Source organism: Ostrinia furnacalis, unplaced genomic scaffold (genome assembly GCF_004193835.3).
Source record: "Ostrinia furnacalis isolate ACB-3 unplaced genomic scaffold, ASM419383v2 OfSCF0954, whole genome shotgun sequence".
In the NCBI taxonomy this organism is placed as follows: Eukaryota; Metazoa; Arthropoda; class Insecta; order Lepidoptera; family Crambidae; genus Ostrinia; species Ostrinia furnacalis.
The window spans coordinates 268,622-290,718 of NW_021131193.1; the positions used below are offsets into that span (position 1 = coordinate 268,622).

Below are 22,097 nucleotides of genomic sequence, written 5' to 3' on the forward strand. Positions count from 1 at the left end.
TTTTAACAATAAAACTATCAATAAAATTACACTTCAAAATGTATAACAAACTACCGCAGGCGCACAGTCCCGCTCCCACAGCGACCCGTTCGAAATTTGAATTTGGAATGTTCGTTCATGCATGCGATGTCAAATGTCAATTGGTTCTCTCATGCATCACATTTCATTCATTCTTCAAATCGAATTGTATCGATGCAATCATCGATCGATCTCGAACGGGTCGTTACTATTGTCACCCAAAATGTGTGCGGTGCTCACAAAATAACATGTAAAATTATGTATGTTTGGCATTCCATTACAATGCATCGTGTCAGACGACCGCGCACGCTGCGCTACTTAATAATATAATTCCATAAGTTAAATATCAACTAATTTAGTTAATTTATATAAGTCGTTTTCAATTACATCACTCTTTTTGTAGACAGTAAATGCCATGTTAGGAATTAAACATTTTACATGTTAAATACTTTAAAAGTACAAAGTTTCTAAAATGATACTTTTCTATCGTCATTTGCTACACTATCGTTGATGCTTATTTCGTATTGGTAAAATCAATGCTGATAGCAGGCACGCACGTTCAACACTGTATCTGGAGTAGATACTACCGTACAGTAAACTAGAGACCTAACTTGTATAGCGATAAAGACACGTAAAACAGTGTTAAATATATATTTCTAAAATTTCATTAGAAAAAATCTCTTAAAATATATCTCAATTCTCTTAATACGATCCCTGGTGAGACGGGTCAATATAATGATGATATATTATATCTCAGCGTAATATAAATAGACATTTCCTTAATTCTCTAAATAGGAAGAACTTTCAAAATGTAAAAGATAATTGCACACACATTAAAAATATTAATACGAAACAATATTTATTTAGGCCGGTAATTTAACAGATGTAATAAATGATAACAAGTAGTTGATACAGATTTTAAGTAAAATTTTGATTTTATAAATAAAAATAATAAAAATTGATTTTACTAAAAAAATGTTTGAGCATATAAATATTTCAAAAACACTATTCTAATGATCAAAAGTAATAAGATACTTCTGTTTATCACATCCGTTAAATTCAACTGGCAATTCGTAATTCTATCAAAATTGCTATACAATAATAGACTAATGGCAACACAGAGTCGACAAGACTGCTTTTAAGCACAACGCTTAGCAGTGAAGTCAACAACGTTTAATTGATTTTACAAATTGATACTGGAATTTTGTTCAATATCAAATTAATGTAGAATTGATTTCACTACTTTTAACAACAAAAAACAATTTATAAACTCCATTTATCCCAACTAATATTATAAATGCGAAAGTAACTCTGTCTGTCTGTCTGTCTGTTACGCTTTCCCGCTTAAACCTCGCAACCGATTTTGATGAAATTTGGCATAGAGATAGTTTGAGTCCCGGGAAAGAACATAGGATAGTTTTTATCCCGGTTTTTGAAACAGGGACGCGCGCGATAAAGTTTTTCTGTGACAGACAAAATTCCACGCGGGCGAAGCCGCGGGCGGAAAACTAGTTATTCAATAAGTATAATAAAATTCTGCTGGTCTGCATGAATTTTCTTTAGTATTTCAATCATACGTTGCATAGCTACACTAAGCGCCGTGCTTACTACAGACTCGGCGACTCCGTGGCCCGTAAGAACAGCATAGACATTTAATATTGATGTATAAACACTAGCGAAGTAATAACAGCTCGATATATAACATATGTGAAACAGACATTTGTACAGAGTTAATTAATATGTATTATTCTAAGTTAGTGTAAGTACACGAGCTCACTTTAAGTCACTCATTCTACTCGAGAAGTATGGAATGTTTAGTAAAGAATGTTAGTGGTGCATGCAGTTTACCAAACTGCGAATGCGTTCCCAGAATGGAATTATTATTGGCAAGACCGGGGACTAGTGTTGCCATATATTTCAGTAGAATTTAGACTATAGATAAAATCCATTGACAGTAAATTGGTGAGAAAATCCTTTCGGCACTTGTTAGGAAATTAAACTTTGATTCGTAAGTTTGCGTAGAAACTCTTTAGTGGTGTCATTCTATTAATTTAAGGCACTTTAAGAAAATTAAAGAACTATGATTAAATTAAATTAAATTTGAATGGAATATAAAATTTTACAAAAATATAAGGCTTAACGTCCCCGGATGAAATATAAAAATACAACTAACGTCAGGCGGTAGAGATTCCTTCAAAGGCTTACGCGAAACTGTTACAGCAAATTACACATAAAATACTGCTAGTACTTGAAGGGTCAATATGCTCATGGTATGGAGGCTCATGTTAGCTACTTCACGTTAGTTTCTCGAAGGCATGCCATTATTTGTACTTGTAAATCTGTTGAGCGCAGTATGAGATTGAATACAGCTAAATGTTTCTATCGCGAGGCCTCTACAATGAGGCCCCATGGTTCTACAAGAGACTAGATATAACCGAAAACAATTGTCATACAAATCGGCTTTATACAGGTCCTCTATGGATATATCTAATGTTATCTTAAATACAAGATAAAATCTCTTAGGACGACACACATTTCGCTATAAATGCAAATTCATGGAATTCAATATTTACCGTTAAGACGCGCGTGTATGGTGCGCGCCTTATATTATGCTACGAAGATTCCGACAACACCACCATAACACGATAGCTGAAGAAGTAGGCCGACCTGCCAGACGCGGGGGAAGTCCACACACCTTCCGTCTCTGTCTGGCATCGTATCATCGGAAAGAGAGGCAACAACTTCAAGTCTGGTAAATAGAGTTATATCAAATTCACAAAAGGGTTGCCTTTTGCATCTCTACTACAATATAATTTAAATAGTGACCAGTCACAACTTATCGCCTGCTTAGTCCAGTGCCACTGCAGAACGTATGGGCCAATAATGATCCACGTAACATCAACTGACGACCGCGCGCTCGCCGCGGCGACATACTATTACAACGTATGCTTTGGGTAACAAATAAATCCTTAACCTAATTGCACATTTTAATAAAAACACGCACAAATTAAAACTTAAATTATGTAACGCTTCTACAGCACTATTAAAATATATTACGAGATTTCAAACAACACGCGTAAATAACTATCGACTTATTTAATCCCCAGTACTATTCCCTGTCTTGGAGTCAATCCTCGGACACGTCTCGACGTAACGGCGTGGAACAAAATAAATATCTAGTGGCACGGGCACAGACCTACCACTAACTGAGCAACCCACCGACCGTGTAAATACTTCCAAAATATACATCATCAATTACATACACGCCGTAAGGGACTTACGATTATGAACAACGCTAGCAACTGTGAGAACCAACGCTTACAGTTTCTCACAGCCTTTTGTGTCAACGCATCGAATCGGACCACAAGATGAAACCTTAAATATACATATCAAATTCAAAAATTATAATTCTTTCTTTGTCAGGTGGCTCAGTATGTCATTCTAGTGATCCCTCGTATAATGCAACGGAATAAACAATATTGTATTGCTGATCTCTGTACCAAAAGAGCCGATAGATATTTATAGTGCTAAAGATATTCATATTTTTCAAATATCCCAACTTCAGCTCCCGAATAAAAATTCTTCACTAAATCGGACCCTTGAGAATCAACAAGCCACAGATTTTATCAAATCATTATTGCGTTATAAAACAGCGAAACAAAAATCGATACTGAGCCACCTACATAAAACCGCCCGTATCTTGTGATCGAATTCGAAGCCGATCGTGTAATACATGTGTGTGATGTCACAGCGGGCGGTGACGTCACTTGCGGCCGCGCGTGACCAGCGCCTGCAAGGCGGCCAGCTGGCTGAGGAGACTCGCATTCTTCTGTTCCAACGTCTCGACCCTTTTTCTGTAGTCTGAATTCTCTGATACTAAAATTTCTACCTTCCTCTCCAACTGGTCCATGTATTCCTTCTTTTTGCGCCGGCTTTCTTGTGCAGATATCTGGAAAGAAAAGAATGGTGAGTTATAGGTTTGTTCTTTTATTGGTATTCGGGTATTTATATGCACTCACCAGTTGGCGCCACTGGCGAATGATAAGATCTTAATCTACAGTGGCGCCAACTTAGTGACTGCAGATGCGATACTCCTCCTATAGCTTCAGGGCTCTTCATTGGCACCACTGTGCAAGCAAGTGGCAGGACATTTTCATCTAATTTATTCTTTTCACCAGTGGCGTATTACTAGCGTAATATCGGTGTGCTTGTTGCGAGCTTACACCAAACGTCATCGCTTGCGACTGCGTAAAAATATGTCATGAAATGAATCTAAAATCTTCATAGATTTTTTGATGCACTTACTAGCGACGACGTGCAATAAACTCTACTGTAACTCGCACTAAGCACTCTGGTTTTCTCATGGATTTGGTAGAATACAATTACCTTATTTTTAATTTTCCTCCGTATCTTCTTGAGCGACTTCTCCTCGGCCTTGGTGAGCGGCAGGCGCGTAGGTACCGGGTAGCCCTCGGCTAGGAGAGTGCGCTTCTCTTCTTCCGTCAGCATTAGCGTGCCTGTCGAGCCTTTCTGTAATTAAATACCGAAGGGTTAATTAAGATTTGTGAAGTGACAATTATTTTGTATTTGGGAAAAGCATAACTTCCTCAGATGATCGCAGAGTCTGGCACAGAGAAGGGCAATACAGACCACATTACGTAGGATCCCCCAATAGGCTAGTTTCCTAAAAATTTTTTTTTAATCCGTCAATTTTAGTATAAAAAAATATTGGACACGTATATTTTTAATTGTCAATCAAACAAATAATTACAAAGTTATAGTGCGTTGAAGTTCCGCGCGACGTCACAAAGTGCTGCACTTTTACGCACTCACTGACGTCACAGGCCTTTTCTTTAGAACTTTGGCACGCTTTATCCCTTTACATTTTCATTAGTTTTAAAAGTGAAAAATACGTGTTGAATAGTTTTTGATAAGCTAACTGAAGGACTAATTAAAACTCTTGCTTTTTTACCCAGGAAACATCCCTATTTAGACACTTAAGAACGAAACATAAGGTAAGAACAATTTCCAGGAGGGGGAGGGGTGGCTGGTTGCCTGGCCAGCTAACCTCGCCCTCTGTCAGTACGCTCATGACTAGAGACGTGTCAACTAATCACTTACTATCAGGTGCGATTGCGGTAAAATACTTGTCTCGTTCGGCATAAAAACACATTGTGGTCCAAAATGCCATACAAAATAAAGAGGGGGACAGCGCCCCCTTACTGTCGGATAACGGGGATATGGACACTCACCTGTCCTCACATGGGCAGGGCACATAGAACTCAGAACTGACGGCCGATTGGGCAGCAAGGTTCTGGAATGGTGGCCGCGTACCGGAAAACGCAGCGTGTGACGTCCACCTACAAGGTGGACCGACGACATCGTAAAGGTAGCAGGGAAGTGCTGGACTACCGCTACCAATCAATCAACGTGGAAAGCATTGGGAGAGGCCTATGTTCAGCAGTGGACGTGAATGATGATGTACACTCACCGGCTGGCTGCTAATGAGCGGCGTGTTGATGGGCTGGCGCGAGTGGTGCGACACATACAGGCACGGGGGTGGTTCCCTCATGCTCGGGGGACAGCGCCCCTTCGCTGTATGATGACGTCAGGTGGGGGGCAGTTGAGATGTGACACTCACCGGCTGGCTGCTAATGAGCGGCGTGTTGATGGGCTGGCGCGAGTGGTGAGACACGTAGGTACAGGTGGCTGCGGCGCGAGGGTCGCCCCCTCGTACTCGGAGGATAAAGCCACTTCTCTGTCTGATGACGTCAGGTGGAGGGCAGTTGAGATGTGTACTCACCGGCTGGCTGCTAATGAGCGGCGTGCTGATGGGCTGGCGCGAGTGGTGCGACACGTACAGGTGGAACAGCGCGAGGGGTATGATGACGTCAGGAGGAGGGCAGTTGAGATGTGTACTCACCGGCTGGCTGCTAATGAGCGGCGTGCTGATGGGCTGGCGCGAGTGGTGCGACACGTACAGGTGGAACAGCGCGAGGGGTATGATGACGTCAGGAGGAGGGCAGTTGAGATGTGTACTCACCGGCTGGCTGCTAATGAGCGGCGTGTTGATGGGCTGGCGTGAGTGATGCGACACGTACAGGTGGAACAGCGCGAGGGGTATGATGACGTCAGGGGGGGGGCAGTTGAGATGTGACACTCACCGGCTGGCTGCTAATGAGCGGCGTGTTGATGGGCTGGCGCGAGTGGTGCGACACGTACAGGTGGCTGCGGCGCGAGGAGTACGATGACGTCAGGTGGAGGACAGTTGAGATGAGACACTCACCGGCTGACTACCAATGAGTGGCGTGTTGATGGGCTGGCGCGAGTGGTGAGACACGTACAGATAGCTGCGACGCGAGGGGTATGATGACGTCAGGTGGGGGCAGTTGAGATGTACACTTACCGGCTGGCTGCTAATGAGCGGCGTGTTGATGGGCTGGCGCGAGTGGTGCGACACGTACAGGTGGCTGCGGCGCGAGGGGGCGGCGGCGGGCGCGGGGGTGGCTCCCTCGTGCTCGGGGGATAAAGCCCCTTCGCTGTCGGATGATGATAGCGACGAAGGCGGCGTAGGGGGTAAGTTGAACCCTGTAAGGAGATTAATTTTAGTGGCGTTCAAGTTCAATCCAAAATATTTTTGGTTCTAGCGTACTAAGAGCATTTTGATCCAAAAAAATGACAGGTATTTTTATTTCAATTAGAGGATTTCAATCGTCTGAGAAAAGTTGACACATGTAGAAGAATACAGCATTATGCGTTTAAATGTCCTGGCGAACACTTTCAGGCTGAAAGTTTCAGCTTACTCAACGGCTCACGGACAGCATTAACGAGACTTTCTCGTATTATTCTAGTACTTAAACTTCATATTTACACAGAAGGGGTCGCATAAACACAGGACTGATAAGTTATAGAAATCTTTAGCATTAGCAAGTATGTAGTATAAAACGGACAGGATTTCCACTGAAAGGTGAAATGAGAATCCCTAAGCTAATGGCTAAACAGTGTACCTACCATGAGTTTACGTTAGGTGTGCTCGCTAGCGAGTACGTCAAAAATCTCTATGAAGATTTTGTTTCTTGAAAGTAGCCGCTAGGGGCGCTGCACAATATGTCATACAATTAATGTCATTTTTTTACGCAGTCGCTAGCGAGCACACCTAACGTAAACTCATGGTAGGCACACTGATATAAAATAGTAGCGCGTTTTCACCATCAATCCCTAAGTTTTAAGTGACCCCTATGAAAACAAAATTCATGTTATGTGTCACCATAGGGGTCACTTAAAAATGAGGAATTCATGTTGAAAACGGGCATAGAACAAATAAGGTAATCCTAAAGGGAAAAAAACTACGGAAAGGTGATGACTAGCATTCATCACCTCTCAGTATGTAGTTTTTTTTTGGCAATGGCTTTCCTTAGAGACGTTTCTATCTTACCTGACGCTCCCGAGCTGGACGTGACCTTGATGGAGAGCTTGTTGGAGGACAGCGAGTTGGCCAGCCGGGGTGCTGCGCTGAGCAGCAGCTGCGGCACGCCCGCCGCGCCCACCTTCTGAAGAACTGCTTGAGGCATGTGGATTGTGCCCGTCTGGGGACAAAATGGCGGCTAAAGTAAACTTAAGACAACTAATTACCACTACCGCAATAAATTACGGCAGTAGTAGACCAACGAGACTATCAGGAACTCTTCAGATATCGTTCCTATTGCAATGCATGTGTTTAAGGGAGGCCTATGTTCAGCAGTGGACGTCCTTTAGCTGAATGATGATGAATGCATGTGTAGCCATAATTATGTAGCTATGACGACCTATTTTTAAATTGACATGAAGCTCAAGGAACCGATTCTGTGCTCTGCTATTGCTAAATGATAGTGATGGATTGAGCCTTTTTTCCTTCAACTCGTTATAATTGTGAATAGGTTAATTCTCATGCTTTTTTGGTGTTCTAAATACTTCGTAATGACGATGTCAATTCAATTCATTTCAATACATTCTAAAAATTTGTTCATAAAATTGCCTTTCATATATTGAAAACACTAACAAAAACCTTTTAACGAAAATTTCAAGAAACCGCGTTTCTTTAATCAGTGAAATGTTTAATTGTAGATATACAGAGTAAGTGCTTACGATATAATAACAAGGACAGTGCGTAAAAATAATTGCACGAACATAAAGAATTGTCTCGTAAAAATTCCGAAGATACCCGGCGTTTCGCCGAAGTCCGAAACCCCCCAAGAGATTGCGTTAATTACAATCCGCGACATAATTATCACAATAAAGAAATTAATACAGTAGGCTGGCTCGCTAATAGTGTTTTATTAACCAGGCGCACATTACTTATCTGATGATTTTTGTGTCAGTTTACATTATTATGTGCGCTGTGGTGATAGGTACTCTATAAAGCCTAACGTAGAAAGTTAGTCAGTTCTTTATCAACTCCATAATGGATATCCTCACTACTACGTCATGTACCATCAGTACCATAATTATGTGTCTAGTCTAGCTCACAAACGCTTAAACTGATTTGATCTATGGTTTGGCATTACTGTATTCTTTTCGACTGTGTCGTGCGGATCACACGAGCGGCACCGGCGAAAAAGTTGCAATTGAAGACCGGCTCACGGCGAAAGTTGCACCGTCAGTGCTCGGCTAGATGAACTCTAATGACCTTTGATTTTTTGCTCGCCAATCCCAGATCGTGATCTTAGCAATAATTTGCCGAAGATTTTGTGATACGATGACCTACCATTAGCAATAGTTTCGATCGGATTCATTTCCAATCTTCTCATTAAAACGATCGTAAAAGAACACGATTTGATATGCACCAATCACAATCACAAAGGGAAACAGCTGTAATTCGAAATAAATTCCCCCGTTGATGAAACATGCAATTTAGTTAAATGGATAGGTAGGTACTCAATCCTGATGGGAATACTGGTTATATTCATAAATAATCGCATCGTTAGGTTTTTACATATTATAAAGACAAACAAAGCCAGTATTATATTATAATACTGGCTTTGTTTTCTCCTCGGTAACCAGTGGGATGTAAACGTTAATTTTCTGGCAAAACCTGTTTTAAATGTAACGAGACCACAAACTCATTAGCGCTCGTAAACGGCTTCTTTGGTCATGGCAACAGCTCCAAGCGGGGATACGTAGAGCGTTGCTAAGTTGAGATCGGTAAGCCGGGCTATGTTGAAAACACCCAGTAAGAAACATGGTTTAAAGTTTCCTAAAATCTGAAAGCCGGGCAAATACGAATAACCCAGTTATACGGATTTAGAGAATTCCAAATTTCAGGTGATCCCTAGGTAAATAAACATAATTTTAAAACGGTTTTTAAACGGTTGCTAAATTGAGTAACTAGCAGGTTCGTACCTACATGTCCGTACCAGATTTCCAGCCAATCCATCAAGTAGATTTTGAATAAATTGCCTGTGACAGACTGACAGAAAAACAGACACATGAGTGATTTTATAACGGTCCCGCTTTTTCAAAGTTGTAGAACCAGTGACTGACACTGAGTAGACAGTAATTACTCATAAACTAACTTAGGGGCCGGTAATGTTGACTGGACTCTGATTTGTGCGGATTAGCGTCCAAAAAGTCTAACTAACTTTATCCCCGGTTCTATTCGGACGCCTGTAGGTCTAAGATGCGCGCCATGATAAACGTTTATCGCGCCATTTTATCGATTTTACGCGATACACCCATACATTTGACGTCTAAAATCAGTGATAAGATTTTATCGCCCGACTGGAAACTCTACCCACAGGTGGCTACAGAGATCGATGCTAAGTAAATGTGGCTCGGATTTCAACTCGGCCTTTATTTCCCTTAGGAATGCCGACCCATATATCATCCCTCTTAAAGGGGACGAGAGCCATCTCAGACGACATGCAACCAAGGGTGTAAGTAACGTCACGAAATGACGTGACATAAAATGTATTATATTTAAATGAACCCCACATTGTGGTTACGCTGGGGTAACATATTTTTGCAGTTACGACATACCTAAGCTAAAATACCTTTCTCTGTGAAATGTTAAAAGAATGCAAGGTATTCTATGCAAAAAGGGCACAAATTACTAGAATGGCTTGGCAACATGAAACTATTAGGTTCGCAATAAATAATGATTTTAGCTCAGACATTTTTATAATTTCTGTGAGCTAGACCGTAAATTAGAAATATTTGAATATGTAATCGATTAACGTATGTGATGGAAAGGGCAAGGGTGGGTAGTAATAAGAAGCTGGGGAATTGAGCGTTCGACATAATATAACTAAAGAGTGTCAGAAAAGGAAGATAGATTAACGCACTCGTTAGTGGAGTGTGAGTGAAACGAGCATTTCGGGAGTGCGATTGTAATTAGGAGGTGACACAGGTAGGTACTTCAGAATATTCAGGGATGGCAGGTGGACCGATGCTTATTGGAGATTACAGACACGTTTTTAGTTGATAATGTACTTAGTTCGTGACGGGCATGCCAGGAGTGCGAGGGTAGGTAGGAGACGCGTTGTGCCTCTTGTTCAAGTTTGATCCACGTAAGAAGAGTTCCAGACACTTACTGTGTGGTCGATGACATAGTCCAAGTGTGTGACAGGTGTGCCTGGCGTGGGAGATGGTGGGCAGGATGACGCTGGTGACTCTGGTTCGGATTTTGGCTCCATTTTGACCTCCCGTGGCGGTGACTCGCTGGACCTCCGTCGGCTGCTCCAAGCGCTGGCGGGCATTGCTGGGTAACACTCGTCTTCCATGTCTGAAAACGTTGAGATTGCTGTAAAGCATTTGACATGGGCAGTTATAGAAAGAACAAAACCCTATGAGGAGATTCAGGATGTTCGCTTGCTGCTTCATCTTAGCCAAGGCGCAGACCACCGACTTTTTGTCGGCCGATAGTTGGGCGAGCTGTTAAATCAGTTGGACATGTGAAAGTCGCACATTGGATCGGGCGATTCCTCAACTATCGGCCGACTAAAAGTCGGTAGTCTGCAGGGAGTCTTATCATCCTTAATTTGAGTATCTAGTAGTCCATAGGTTAAAGGAAGTATTACCTACTCAAGCAATTATAATTTTAGAAAGTATGCATTTGCGTTTTTCATCAGCGAAACGAAAAACGAAATTCGGCAACAGTTAAGTAAAGTTCGTAACAAAACGAGAAAGTGTAACAATTGCAAATATCGGTAACAATTAACTACTTAGCTAACTGACTTGTATAATTCACCGTTTTACAAAATTGTTATCTTAATTAGCAATCAATGTTGGTAATCGATTGGTGGTTAAATCGGGGCAGTGGCTGGCTTCCTAATTTCCTATATAGGTAAGAGGCAGAGCACACGATACGTTGCGGCGCGGCAGCGCAAAAATTTTGGTGTATCGCGCGGCGCCTCAACGCTTCGTGTGTGTGTATAAGCGCCCTGGAAGGGGGCCTACTAAGCACTGAATAAAAGATTTCTATTTGTGCCCGCCACAGATATTTTTATGTAAAACGACGCAGCGGCTGCCGCAACGCATCGTGTGCTTCGGCCCTAACGTCGGGTGAAATATGCGTCTGCGCAGCCGCCCAGAACAGGGGAAGTGGAGGTGCCAACGTTGCATGCTTCTAATTAACACCTTTACATAGTTTGTGGGTAGTATGCAATCTTCGGCCGCTTCCACGAAGAATTTGCGCCGAGCAATTACACCTATATGAGGGTTTGAAATGGAAGAATAGCAGTTTGCTGAATCATACATTATGCTACTATGATTAACGCATCGACTGTTTTTTCCCTTACGTACTGTGGCTTACGTTCTCCCGTATCGTTGTTATGAGCCAATAAAGTAGATCACTTAACGAAAAGACACGTGTTTGCATTTTAAGATGAACTCCCGATTTTAGCTCATTGCATGTATTTCCGCAAGAAATTGTTCATGATTAAAAATAAATATGATCCATATAAGGAAATTAATAAACGAATAAAGCATTAACTATACCGTTGTGAAGGCTTTCAAGTTAATAAAACCCTGACATTTCCATGCAGTGACAGCTGATTTACTGATTTCTAAAGAAGTAAAATATGGTATCGTTGAAGAATTTCTCATAAACGTGAAAAGCAGTCACAGCTCGTAATCGGAGAAACAAAATGATCGGAGATGCGCACTTTACATATACGACCCAGCCTAATTAGTGCTAATTACGCACGCATGACTGCTTCATTGATTAGTCTTGCTACCTACTTTGTAGAACGCGATGTTTCCATTTGTATTCCATAAAACCACAATACTTTTATGATCAATTAAACTGTCACTAAGTTGGTAAGAAACGTATGTAAAGTCTGTAACTACCGCATCGATCTACCATAATACATACGGCATAGCCCTAGTGATGCTCTACCTCTGGGCTTCAGCTTGACACTACTTTTTGGGACACCCTTTATATTTCTTTAAAGATACTAATCTAATGTAATTTTTGAAATAATTTTACAATAACTTTTAACAATCTACGGAAGCCAAGGATTATATTGATAATTTCGCCTAAAACTTTGTTATCGGGTTGCAATAACAATGATAAGTATTGACTATAACGGAAAACCTATCTCATTTGATGATTGTACTTTTCCGTTATTAGTTTATTGGCTGATTAGTTTTTTATCATCACAAGATTCAGCTAAGTCTATGGTAGATTAATAAACGACTTCCGACTATGTATTAGGTGCCGATTTTTTTTCAATTAATCACAAGAAAATATATCATTGAGATGCCTAAACATCTGCATCGAGATTTTAAAGTTCTGTACATAGTCCGAATAGAATCTTCATGAAGTCTGTCCGAATGTCACAGACAATCTTCCACTTGATGGATCGACTCAGAAGCAAGATTCAGTTTGGACTCAGGTGACTCAAAGGAGGATGTTTTAATTTAGTGGGGCAACACAATAACACACAACTCTTACGGTGTCTTTCCATTAGGATAGGCACAATCGAAACATTATCTCTACTAATATTATAAAGCTGAAGAGTTTGTTTGATTCAACGCGCTAATCTCAAGAACTACGGTGCGATTTAAACAATTCTTCTTGTGTTGGGGATAGCCCATTTATCAAGGAAGGCTTTAGGCCAATCTTTGCCAAAGTGGGCGATAACGCCCCCTTGTGGGCGCTGCAGGCTTAAAGGTCGGTAAGAGACCCAGAAAAAAAATCGGGACGTTGTGTAGAGGCTTGCTTGGGAGGCGTCATTTACTAGGAGGTCTCTTAGACACCGACTGAGCACTCGACTCTCGACTACAAATGGGGGCGCTAAAAAGAATTTATTCTCAAAGTGGGCAGTAGACAAAATATGTTTGGGAACCGCTGCTTTAGGCTTTACAACATCACCCTACCAATAGGGGCGGAGCAATAATGAAAAATGAATGTTGCAAAAACGGGAAACAATATTCAAACTATTTTCACGCGCACGAAGTCGCGGGCGCAGCCAGTTAGACTATAATTTTATTGCATTGACTACTATCTAATACTCCGTAGTAAGTATTTAACAAATTCACCTCGCATTCGGCAGGTTTTAGTAAGTAACAGACGTACTTGTCATGACACGTGCGCCCGCGCGTTTCAGGTACATTCACCCACAGATACCTTTCACCAAAATCAGTTGCAAATTAAACCAAGTTCGACTGGGCGTGATTAAATTTAATGATTGCCCGTGTAACGGTAAAATGTGTGCGGGCAGGGCATGAAAAAGTGGTGAACAACCTGTTCAGAGCTGTCTTAATCGAGAGGACATCAATGGGAAGCTGATTTGTTCTATTGTTTATTAAACACTAATGGTAGGTTCAGTGGTTTAGGCGTGAAAGCAAGACAGACAGACTTACTTTCGCATTTATAATATTAGTATAGATAATTAGATAGTATAGAAGTATAGATATAGATCTTCTTCTTTTCGTGTCGACAACAAACCTACACAGTGTCAGCCCAAAACTCCGCCACAAGAGTGGCGTTGTCAGTAGCACTCATCAAATCCTCCTGAGTGCAGTTGCTTGGGCACTCAGGGCATGATATAGATATAGATATAGATAGTATAGAAGTATAGATTCTAGTTATCATGAATAATGCCTTGGTAGAGACGCTCCTGTAGAAGACTAGTGAAACTCTATTTTCCTTTTATTGAGCTATTTTGACGATGTAGGTTATCAACTAGTTGTAAATGATACCTATCAAAGCCTACAAGAAATGGAAGCCAAGAAAATCAAGGCTTAATTTTCATGAAGCAGAAGATTGACGTCTTTCTGAATAATCTCTATATTTAGTTTCTCGAACGTGTTTCTAGTGTGTAAGATTATATTATTATCTAACTAACGTTTATACGCACACGTGCATGATAGATAAAATATTGATAACAAATTGATAAATTATCGATACGTAAACAATGTGTATAGTCATGAATACTGTAAAATGTATAGAATATTTTAATAATGTATTTTTGGGAGAAAAGAGCAAAAACTTTATCAGTGACATGCCCTTTATTGATGCGCTCTGCGCAGTACAGATATAGTTTTTTTCTTTGGGGAATATACGGTTGTTTTAGGAACTTGGAACTTGTAAAATTTTTAATCTTAATCATTGAAAGGCCATAAAAATTTAGCTAATACTAACAGCATAAACCAGGAAATCAATAACGAAGATTAGCATTGAAACGATGCAGTAAAATTAATTTATAAATCCTGTTAAATGTCAAACAATCACTACTCCGAGTAGGTAAATGTCAAAACGGTAGGTATACTAGTAACCTACAGGCTTTACACATAGTAAAATGGTAAACGATTGCTTAGTAGGAAACAGTGGTTATGATACGAAACCGGTTTTAAAACATGGATGATTAGAATGCAGCACCTTTTTATTAGTCGCTCGTTTTACGGATAAATAATAAAAACCAGATAACTGTATCCATAGTAATTTGAAAGATACGTGGAACAACGACATAATCGTAATTAGTAAGGAATAATTTGTTTAACATTCGAAGCGGCGGAGACGTCGTGTTACAACAATATAGTTATCTTTATAGCTGCTGTATATTTTATTTATAATTTATTTGAGTTTTACACACGTGTTAACCGCATTAGTTTGTTAGTCAACTTTAATTTTATTTGAAACATTGTTGTTACAGCTTATCGCGTGGGAAGGAGGCGAGTTAGCGGAGCGCCAGCCGCCAGGGCATGAGTTAGCTTAACCCTGTGTTTTCCTCAAGATATGCACTCGCTACAAACAGTGGCACGTTGACAATGTCATATCAGATGCATCGTGCGCATGCACAAGGCAAAGCAGTGTTATCTGTGCTGCACGTGCCACAATACACGCGAAATGATCATTACAATTTAATTAGAACCACAAAAACATTTATTTTACAAACCATAAGATAACACGCGCTTATTTAATCGTTAACCTGACGAAATGTTCAAGAAAAACACGATTTATAAAGAGAAAGGCGCGTCGAACACTCAATATAAAACTCCAATTATTGCGCACAAAAACTCTTTGAATTTTTCAATTTATATCGCTCAAAAAATCAACAATATAATGGATAATGGCGTTATTTGGGCGACAGTAATGATGTAAGTGGAGTATTTGCGCCTGACGGCATGTTTGTTGTTACAGCCAAACAATGGCGCTCGTCACCTGAGAAAACCATTCGGAACAAACGCCATCACGTTATTCAAATCATAAACTACTCGTGAATTAGACGATAACATTCATCAGCATCTTTAATTGCCTCGCACTCATTAATTTGCATGTGACTGCATTAACAATAATTAGGCAAATCGAATTGTACTTTGATCAAAAATTACCACACTAGCGTTTTCACCATCGCACCGATGCCGCGATGCGCTGACCCGATTGAGCGGCATTTGACGGGTAAGCAAAACGTGTCTTGCACTCGCCAACATTTTAAACAATTTACAATTCAATGAAAGAGAAATTTCTTCACGTCCGATGTAGGAATTTCATGAAAACGATAAAGCCGTTCGCGATCCGATAAAACCGGACTTATTTACATAACACTGGTGTATGGTTCTGGTCGTATTTAGTGGTTTTAAACATTGAGCTTCCCAAGGTCGCGACCGATGACAATCGTGCTCATACCATGAAGATAAACATTCAGAATATAACAATTATTCCATTTTAATCAAGGTTTATTTGCCAGTTCTGTTATTTTTACAGAATATCGCACCCCCCCTGGAAGAAGTATGCAAGTCCACTTGTGCGATATTTTTTTTATTGCACTAAAAATCGAGGAGGAGGTAATACATATTGTCAATTTTTTNTTAATAGCTCCCGTAAGCCGTGAGATACCTAATGCCATCGGTTTTGGAGTCAAAACTTGAACGACCAATAAGAAGCTATAATGGTCTACTCGCCTATACAGAAGAGTCTACATACAGAAGAGTCTACATACATAAGCGATGGTCGGAGAAAGAAGAGGTGATGTTTAGCAAGTAGAGTATTTATTTACCATGCGGAGAAAAAAAGTGTAAATAACGACTCTCTTCTCGTGTCTCCGCTATGATGGAATCCTGACCTAAGTTGTATTCTTTCTTATTTTGTACTTATGTTCCTATTATTTACAAAGGATTTTTCTACATAATATAAAACAAGTAGGTAGGCAGACAGTGGTGACTGAGTTTGTTGCGGCGCTTCTTCTCAGCACTTGCCAAATGTTGGTCTCGAAGCGCTGGTAGGGTAAAAAGATTATGAGACATGTAGAGGCTCCTTAAGAGCAAAATGACGATTTGTAAGAACTATTTATTAGTCTAAACAAATAAAGAAATTTTGACTTTGACTTTGACTTTAGGCTGCTTTAAAACCATTATTATACCTAGTCCATTAACCATCGTCCAATTTTACTCTGTATTGGAGACTAAGGTCCGTTCATGTATGACTTTAGTACATAACAACAACAGAAACACAATGGCGTGTATCATACTCGTACATTGTTACGTTTAGCACAGGAAATGTAATACTTAAAGATGTTTTTGTTCCAGTGCAAACAAAAATACACGCGGCCATAAACTTTGGATTAAACACAAAATGGCCATAAAATAGTAGATTTCTATCTATAAATGTAATTGCTTAGAATGCACGTTTTATGTGCGTTTTATTGCTGTTAATATAATTATATTTATAAATTAAAGATCTCTATTTCATGTCAAAACTGTTCTATGAAATGAAAGAGTTCAACGCGCTTTAGTAGGTATTGTCGCATGAATCTAAGATGATTTGATAAGTAATTATTGTATAATATCTCAATGCATGAAGAGTATTCATATCTGAAATAGCGTGCTGTTACAAATTACATGATATAAATGAGTTACGTAAGAACGTGTGTTTATTTGTAATAAAGTTTGCAGCACTTCTCGTTACAATAAAATGGACATTACTAAAGCAATAGCTTCATCATCTTCGCTCGAGTAGTACATATCTGGCGCTGTATTTATTTACACTGAACTTGTGTGGCTCCGATGTTTACGTTCCGAAGATCTCACCAGATATAAAAATATCTTTGTCTATTTACGAGAATTAAATACCGCCGCTGTTACGAAGCAGCTGCCCTAAGGAGCGGGTTGTAAACTGAACAATTAACGTGTGCCGCGCCCAACTTAATTGGACCCTTACTTTAATCCTGCCATCCGACGACATATCTACGCAACGGGAGAGGAAAGGGGCTCCTCATAAATTGGTGGTATTCGTATCACACGGATCGAGCTGCCTCTGAAATATGTAACTGTAATAACCACTAATTAACAAAGCTTGGGATTGGGAACAACTTTGTTTGCGCTCGGAGACAATGGGGGCAGATATGTACTTATTAACGTGTGAAGACCGCGTCCCGAATCCTGTTCCCCTTCAACGCGACTCGTATCATTAATAAAGTGTCGATAACATCGGCGCATTTATCACGCTACTTGACGGATTTTAACGAAACTTGGTACAATTATTCTTCATACTCCTGGGCAGGTTATAGGATACTTAGGAATTCCCACGGGAACGGGCATTAGCGGGAAAATCCTTTTGTATGAAAAATCTAAACCGCTTAAGTTAGACGCTTGAAATTTGGCATGTAGGTACCTTATTAAACTTAGAGCTTAGTTACAACAAGGAATTCCTGAAATTCTCACGGAAACGGGAACAAGAGGGAAAATCCTTTTGTATGAAAAATCTAAACCGCTTAAGTTAGACGCTTGAAATTTAGCAAGCAGGTACCTTAGTAAACTTAAAGCTTAGTTATAACAGGATATTGCAAAATTCCTACGGGAACGGGAGCTAGCGGGAAAAAACATTTGTATGAAAAAATCTAAGCCACTTAAGATAGACGCTTGAAATTTGGCATGCAGGTACCTTAGTAAACTTAAAGCTTAGTTACAACAGGATATTGCGAAATTCCAACGGGAACGGGAGTTAGCAGGAAAAAACATTAGTATGAAAAAATCTAAACCGCGTAAGATATATGAAGGGGGTAAAACGGGTTCCACGCGTACGAAGTCGCGGGCGGCCGCTAGTGTCAAATAAACGTTAACATTCACTAAAAGTCCCGCATTCTCAGCATCGCTCGCGTGGAGTATAAACAAAGGTATTAGCGAGCAGAGCGGAGGGCCACCGAGCGGGGGCTATATTTAGCTGCTCGTGATATCATGATTTCATCCCTTCATTTTTAGAACTTAACACGGCAGACCCGTTACAAATTATCTCGCCGTGACTCATAACTTGCGTTCAAAGCATTCGAACTGACAAACATCGGGATTTATTTACTTGGGATAAAATAAAGCTCCATATTTCAATAACAATGTTAACTGAGACATCCGATAACCGATCGGGACTGGAGTAAAACCAAGTGTTTGTACGAGATAAGATTTTACGCGAAGTCTCTTTACGAACAAATGTAGGTCGGTACCTATATGTTTTCTTACAAGCAGATGTGTGTTGCGTTTTGATTGTTTTGTTTTGTTAAAGTGAGATCATAATCATTTAAACACACATGCTAAAGTTCGTACTTATTCTGAAAAAAATCCTACCCAAAACTGGATTCAAACTCAAGCACAGAAATAAATCCAATTACATTTCATGAGTGCTTAGATCAGTAGATATTCACTACTTAGGCGTCGTTATCAGAATACAGTCTCCACGCGCAGAACACAGAATTTTTGTGATTGTTTGAGTTGCTAGGGCCTATAGGTACTATTTCACGTGGAAACCGGTGACTAAACTAGGAGTTGATGTAGCGGCTAAGACCTCAGTGATTTCTCCGCTTAAGATTGAATCTGAAAGTGTACTCACTTCCTAACCAGAATGCAGACCTAAAGCACGCTTAACAACCCACCACTGAAGGGAGAGTTCGGAACCAGACTGCTTCCTGCAATGGGTTTTCCAATTTAGACCTAATCTGAAGGTACATAAGGTACTTACTTCCTAACTTCGCTGGTGTAGTCGCTGCCCCTCTCGAGGAGATGATCGATGTTGTTATTGTTGGCCTTCAGGGCTTCATGCTTGCTCTTGGAGCAGACCCCGAACACCGTCACGTTGTCCACGGTCTTCGCCAACTGCGCCACGGCTTGGCCCTGAACAAAACATTGGTACATTAAAGACAAACCCAACACGTGCTTTGAATTTTTATCAAACTTACGCCCGTATTCACTAACGATTCTTGCTTATATGAAGCAGCAAATCAAACCTGTACGTCTACGTGCACTGAGAGACCTCATAGTAGTTTGTGAATACGGGCGTTAGACAATATTCTTATGCAAATCAATCGTCAAATGTTTTAATAACCGGTTATCGTAATGATTCTTTGACAAATAAAAACTCAATTTGGGTGGACCTGCCTCAACAAAACATTTCACATATTTTATCGTTAAGCTGTTTATTATGTAAATGTTTTGAGGAGAATTTTTTATCGGAAACCATAATATTATACCTACCACTTCTGATAACACATCAATATGATAATACAAAACTGTTATATATCGACTTTTATCCTGGGAATGCAATCATCAGGCTTTCAGTAAACCGTCTTGCATTTGCGATACAGACCTTAGCCTTTGAATAAAGTTAGCTTTAAGTCTAGATAACTAAGGATAATATAATTACTAATAAGATATGGATAAAATGCTTTTCCATCCATAGCAAATTAAGTAATTAGTTTGTGGGCTATCGCAATTTATGTCGCAGTCGCGTAGGCATTATCTAGCTAATTGCCTTTAGTCCGCACCTATGCTACGCCAGACTTTATTTATTGGATTCGAATTACGGGTCATCGACACGAAGGGTGACGTGACGTCAGCGGAACAAAAGAACGCTGAACAAATAGATTTTTCTCACCTAATTCAAAGCAACAATTAGACAGTTCATTATTGTTTGCAGGCTCGTTACGAAGCGCGCACCCATTCGTAGTTCGTACGAAGCTTAAATGCAGTCTTCGTGCTTAGTAGGGTCAATGCTACTGCAAGTATTTTTAGCACTGTGTTACACATTGCACCGTACTTGCACATTATCTGATGCCAAAATGATTCACTAATTACATGAAATTCATACTTTCCATAATAATGAGACAAGTTTCATCTTACGAGAAAACGATTTAAACCATTATGTAGAGTGAAGGTATTTATTACCAACCACAATTTAAAGATAAGTTATCCACTTATTCGAACAAAACTACTCATTAATCTCATACTGCAACATCAAATAACAGGATTATGCTGCGATTAAACTGTAAGCCAGTAATAAATCTAATGCGATTTAATCTGTAAAGGTTCGGAAAGCTTCCGAGAAGCTAGCTACGGCTATTATAGTGTCTGGAATTGTTTCAATGAACAGGCCACTATAAGTAAGAATTGTTTTTTTCTTACTTAATTAATATTAACTACACTGACTATGTTAACAATGTTAAGATTTTTTTTACTTAGTGAGTTAACTAGCTAATATCATCAGCACAACACATAATTACATTAATGAAGCAAAAGATTCTTGCTAGGCGGACCGATAACTTAACCGATTGAGTCCCAGACGGCATTAATTAATGTCATAACAATTGATTATCTATTGTGTCTAGTTTCGCGGAGCTTGAAGGATTAATCCGTTTTCTTTGATAAGGTTTGTCTGGTGCACTTTCTGAAATGCACGTATCGATTCTTTAAATAAGCTCGCCACGACATATTATAGCATCTTTTTACATTTAAAGTACCTAGAATTAACTAATATTGTACATACGAAAATTTGAAGATGGATGATGGTCGTGTCGAGTTACTCTTTTGCGCAAAAACTTTACAGCAGAAAATTTTTCATAAAACAGATGGGCTGAAAGCTATTAGTTATGTAGATTTTTTCGATGAAAATAAGGTTTGAAGTTTGAAGATCTAGACACGCGGTAGAGTGTCAAGCCAAGTTCAATAACAGTTACCACGCCACCTCCGGCAGAGTGCACCAGTAGGCTCTTGCCGGGAGTAAGGTTGGCCATCTCGAACAGCAGCAGGTAGGCCACCACGTAGTTGGTGGTCACGACTACGGCGTCCAAGGCGCTCATAGCGACAGCGAACAGCTTAGAGGCTACCTAAGTCTACTAGTATAAAGGATCACACTTACCACGCCACCTCCGGCAGAGTGCACCAATAGGCTCTTGCCGGGAGTAAGGTTGGCCATCTCGAACAGCAGCAGGTAGGCCACCACGTAGTTGGTGGTCACGGCTACAGCGTCCAAGGCGGTCATAGCGACAGCGAACAGCTTAAGAGGCTAGCTTAGTTCCCTAGTGTGACAGACAACACTTACCACGCCACCTCCGGCAGAGTGCACCAGTAGGCTCTTGCCAGGAGTAAGGTTGGCCATCTCGAACAGCAGCAGGTAGGCCACCACGTAGTTGGTGGTCACGGCTACAGCGTCCAAGGCGCTCATGCCAGAAGGCAGAGCATACACGTACTGAGCCGGCACGGAGACCAGCTCAGCCCAAGCCTTGTACTCGGGCAGGGCCACGACTTGGTCGCCAACCTGTGGACAAAAAAGGTACAATTTAGTTGGAACTACTAGTCAGTTGGCACCACTGGCGATTGGCATGACCCTAACTCTACAG

At 40.4% G+C, this 22,097-nt stretch overlaps 1 protein-coding gene and 1 long non-coding RNA gene across 2 annotated transcripts in view; one reads left to right on the top strand and one right to left on the bottom strand.

Annotated features, from left to right (window-relative positions):
• Positions 1–1,456: 1,456 nt before the first annotated feature.
• The window catches only part of CrebA (Cyclic-AMP response element binding protein A), a 168,585-nt gene continuing 147,944 nt past the window's right edge, over positions 1,457–22,097 (bottom strand). The window contains exons 3-7 of the mRNA XM_028301601.1: positions 10,587–10,777; positions 7,454–7,604; positions 6,425–6,606; positions 4,405–4,548; positions 1,457–3,967 (exon numbers count right to left, since the gene is read on the bottom strand). Of these exons, the coding sequence (XP_028157402.1) occupies positions 3,782–3,967; positions 4,405–4,548; positions 6,425–6,606; positions 7,454–7,604; positions 10,587–10,777 (854 nt within the window). The 3' untranslated portion in view covers positions 1,457–3,781. The remainder of the gene's footprint in view (positions 3,968–4,404; positions 4,549–6,424; positions 6,607–7,453; positions 7,605–10,586; positions 10,778–22,097) is intronic.
• Positions 5,743–6,538, top strand: LOC114350707 (uncharacterized). The gene is made up of 3 exons (XR_003655729.1): positions 5,743–5,793; positions 6,154–6,242; positions 6,485–6,538. It is a non-coding gene; the product is annotated as an uncharacterized LOC114350707 (long non-coding RNA).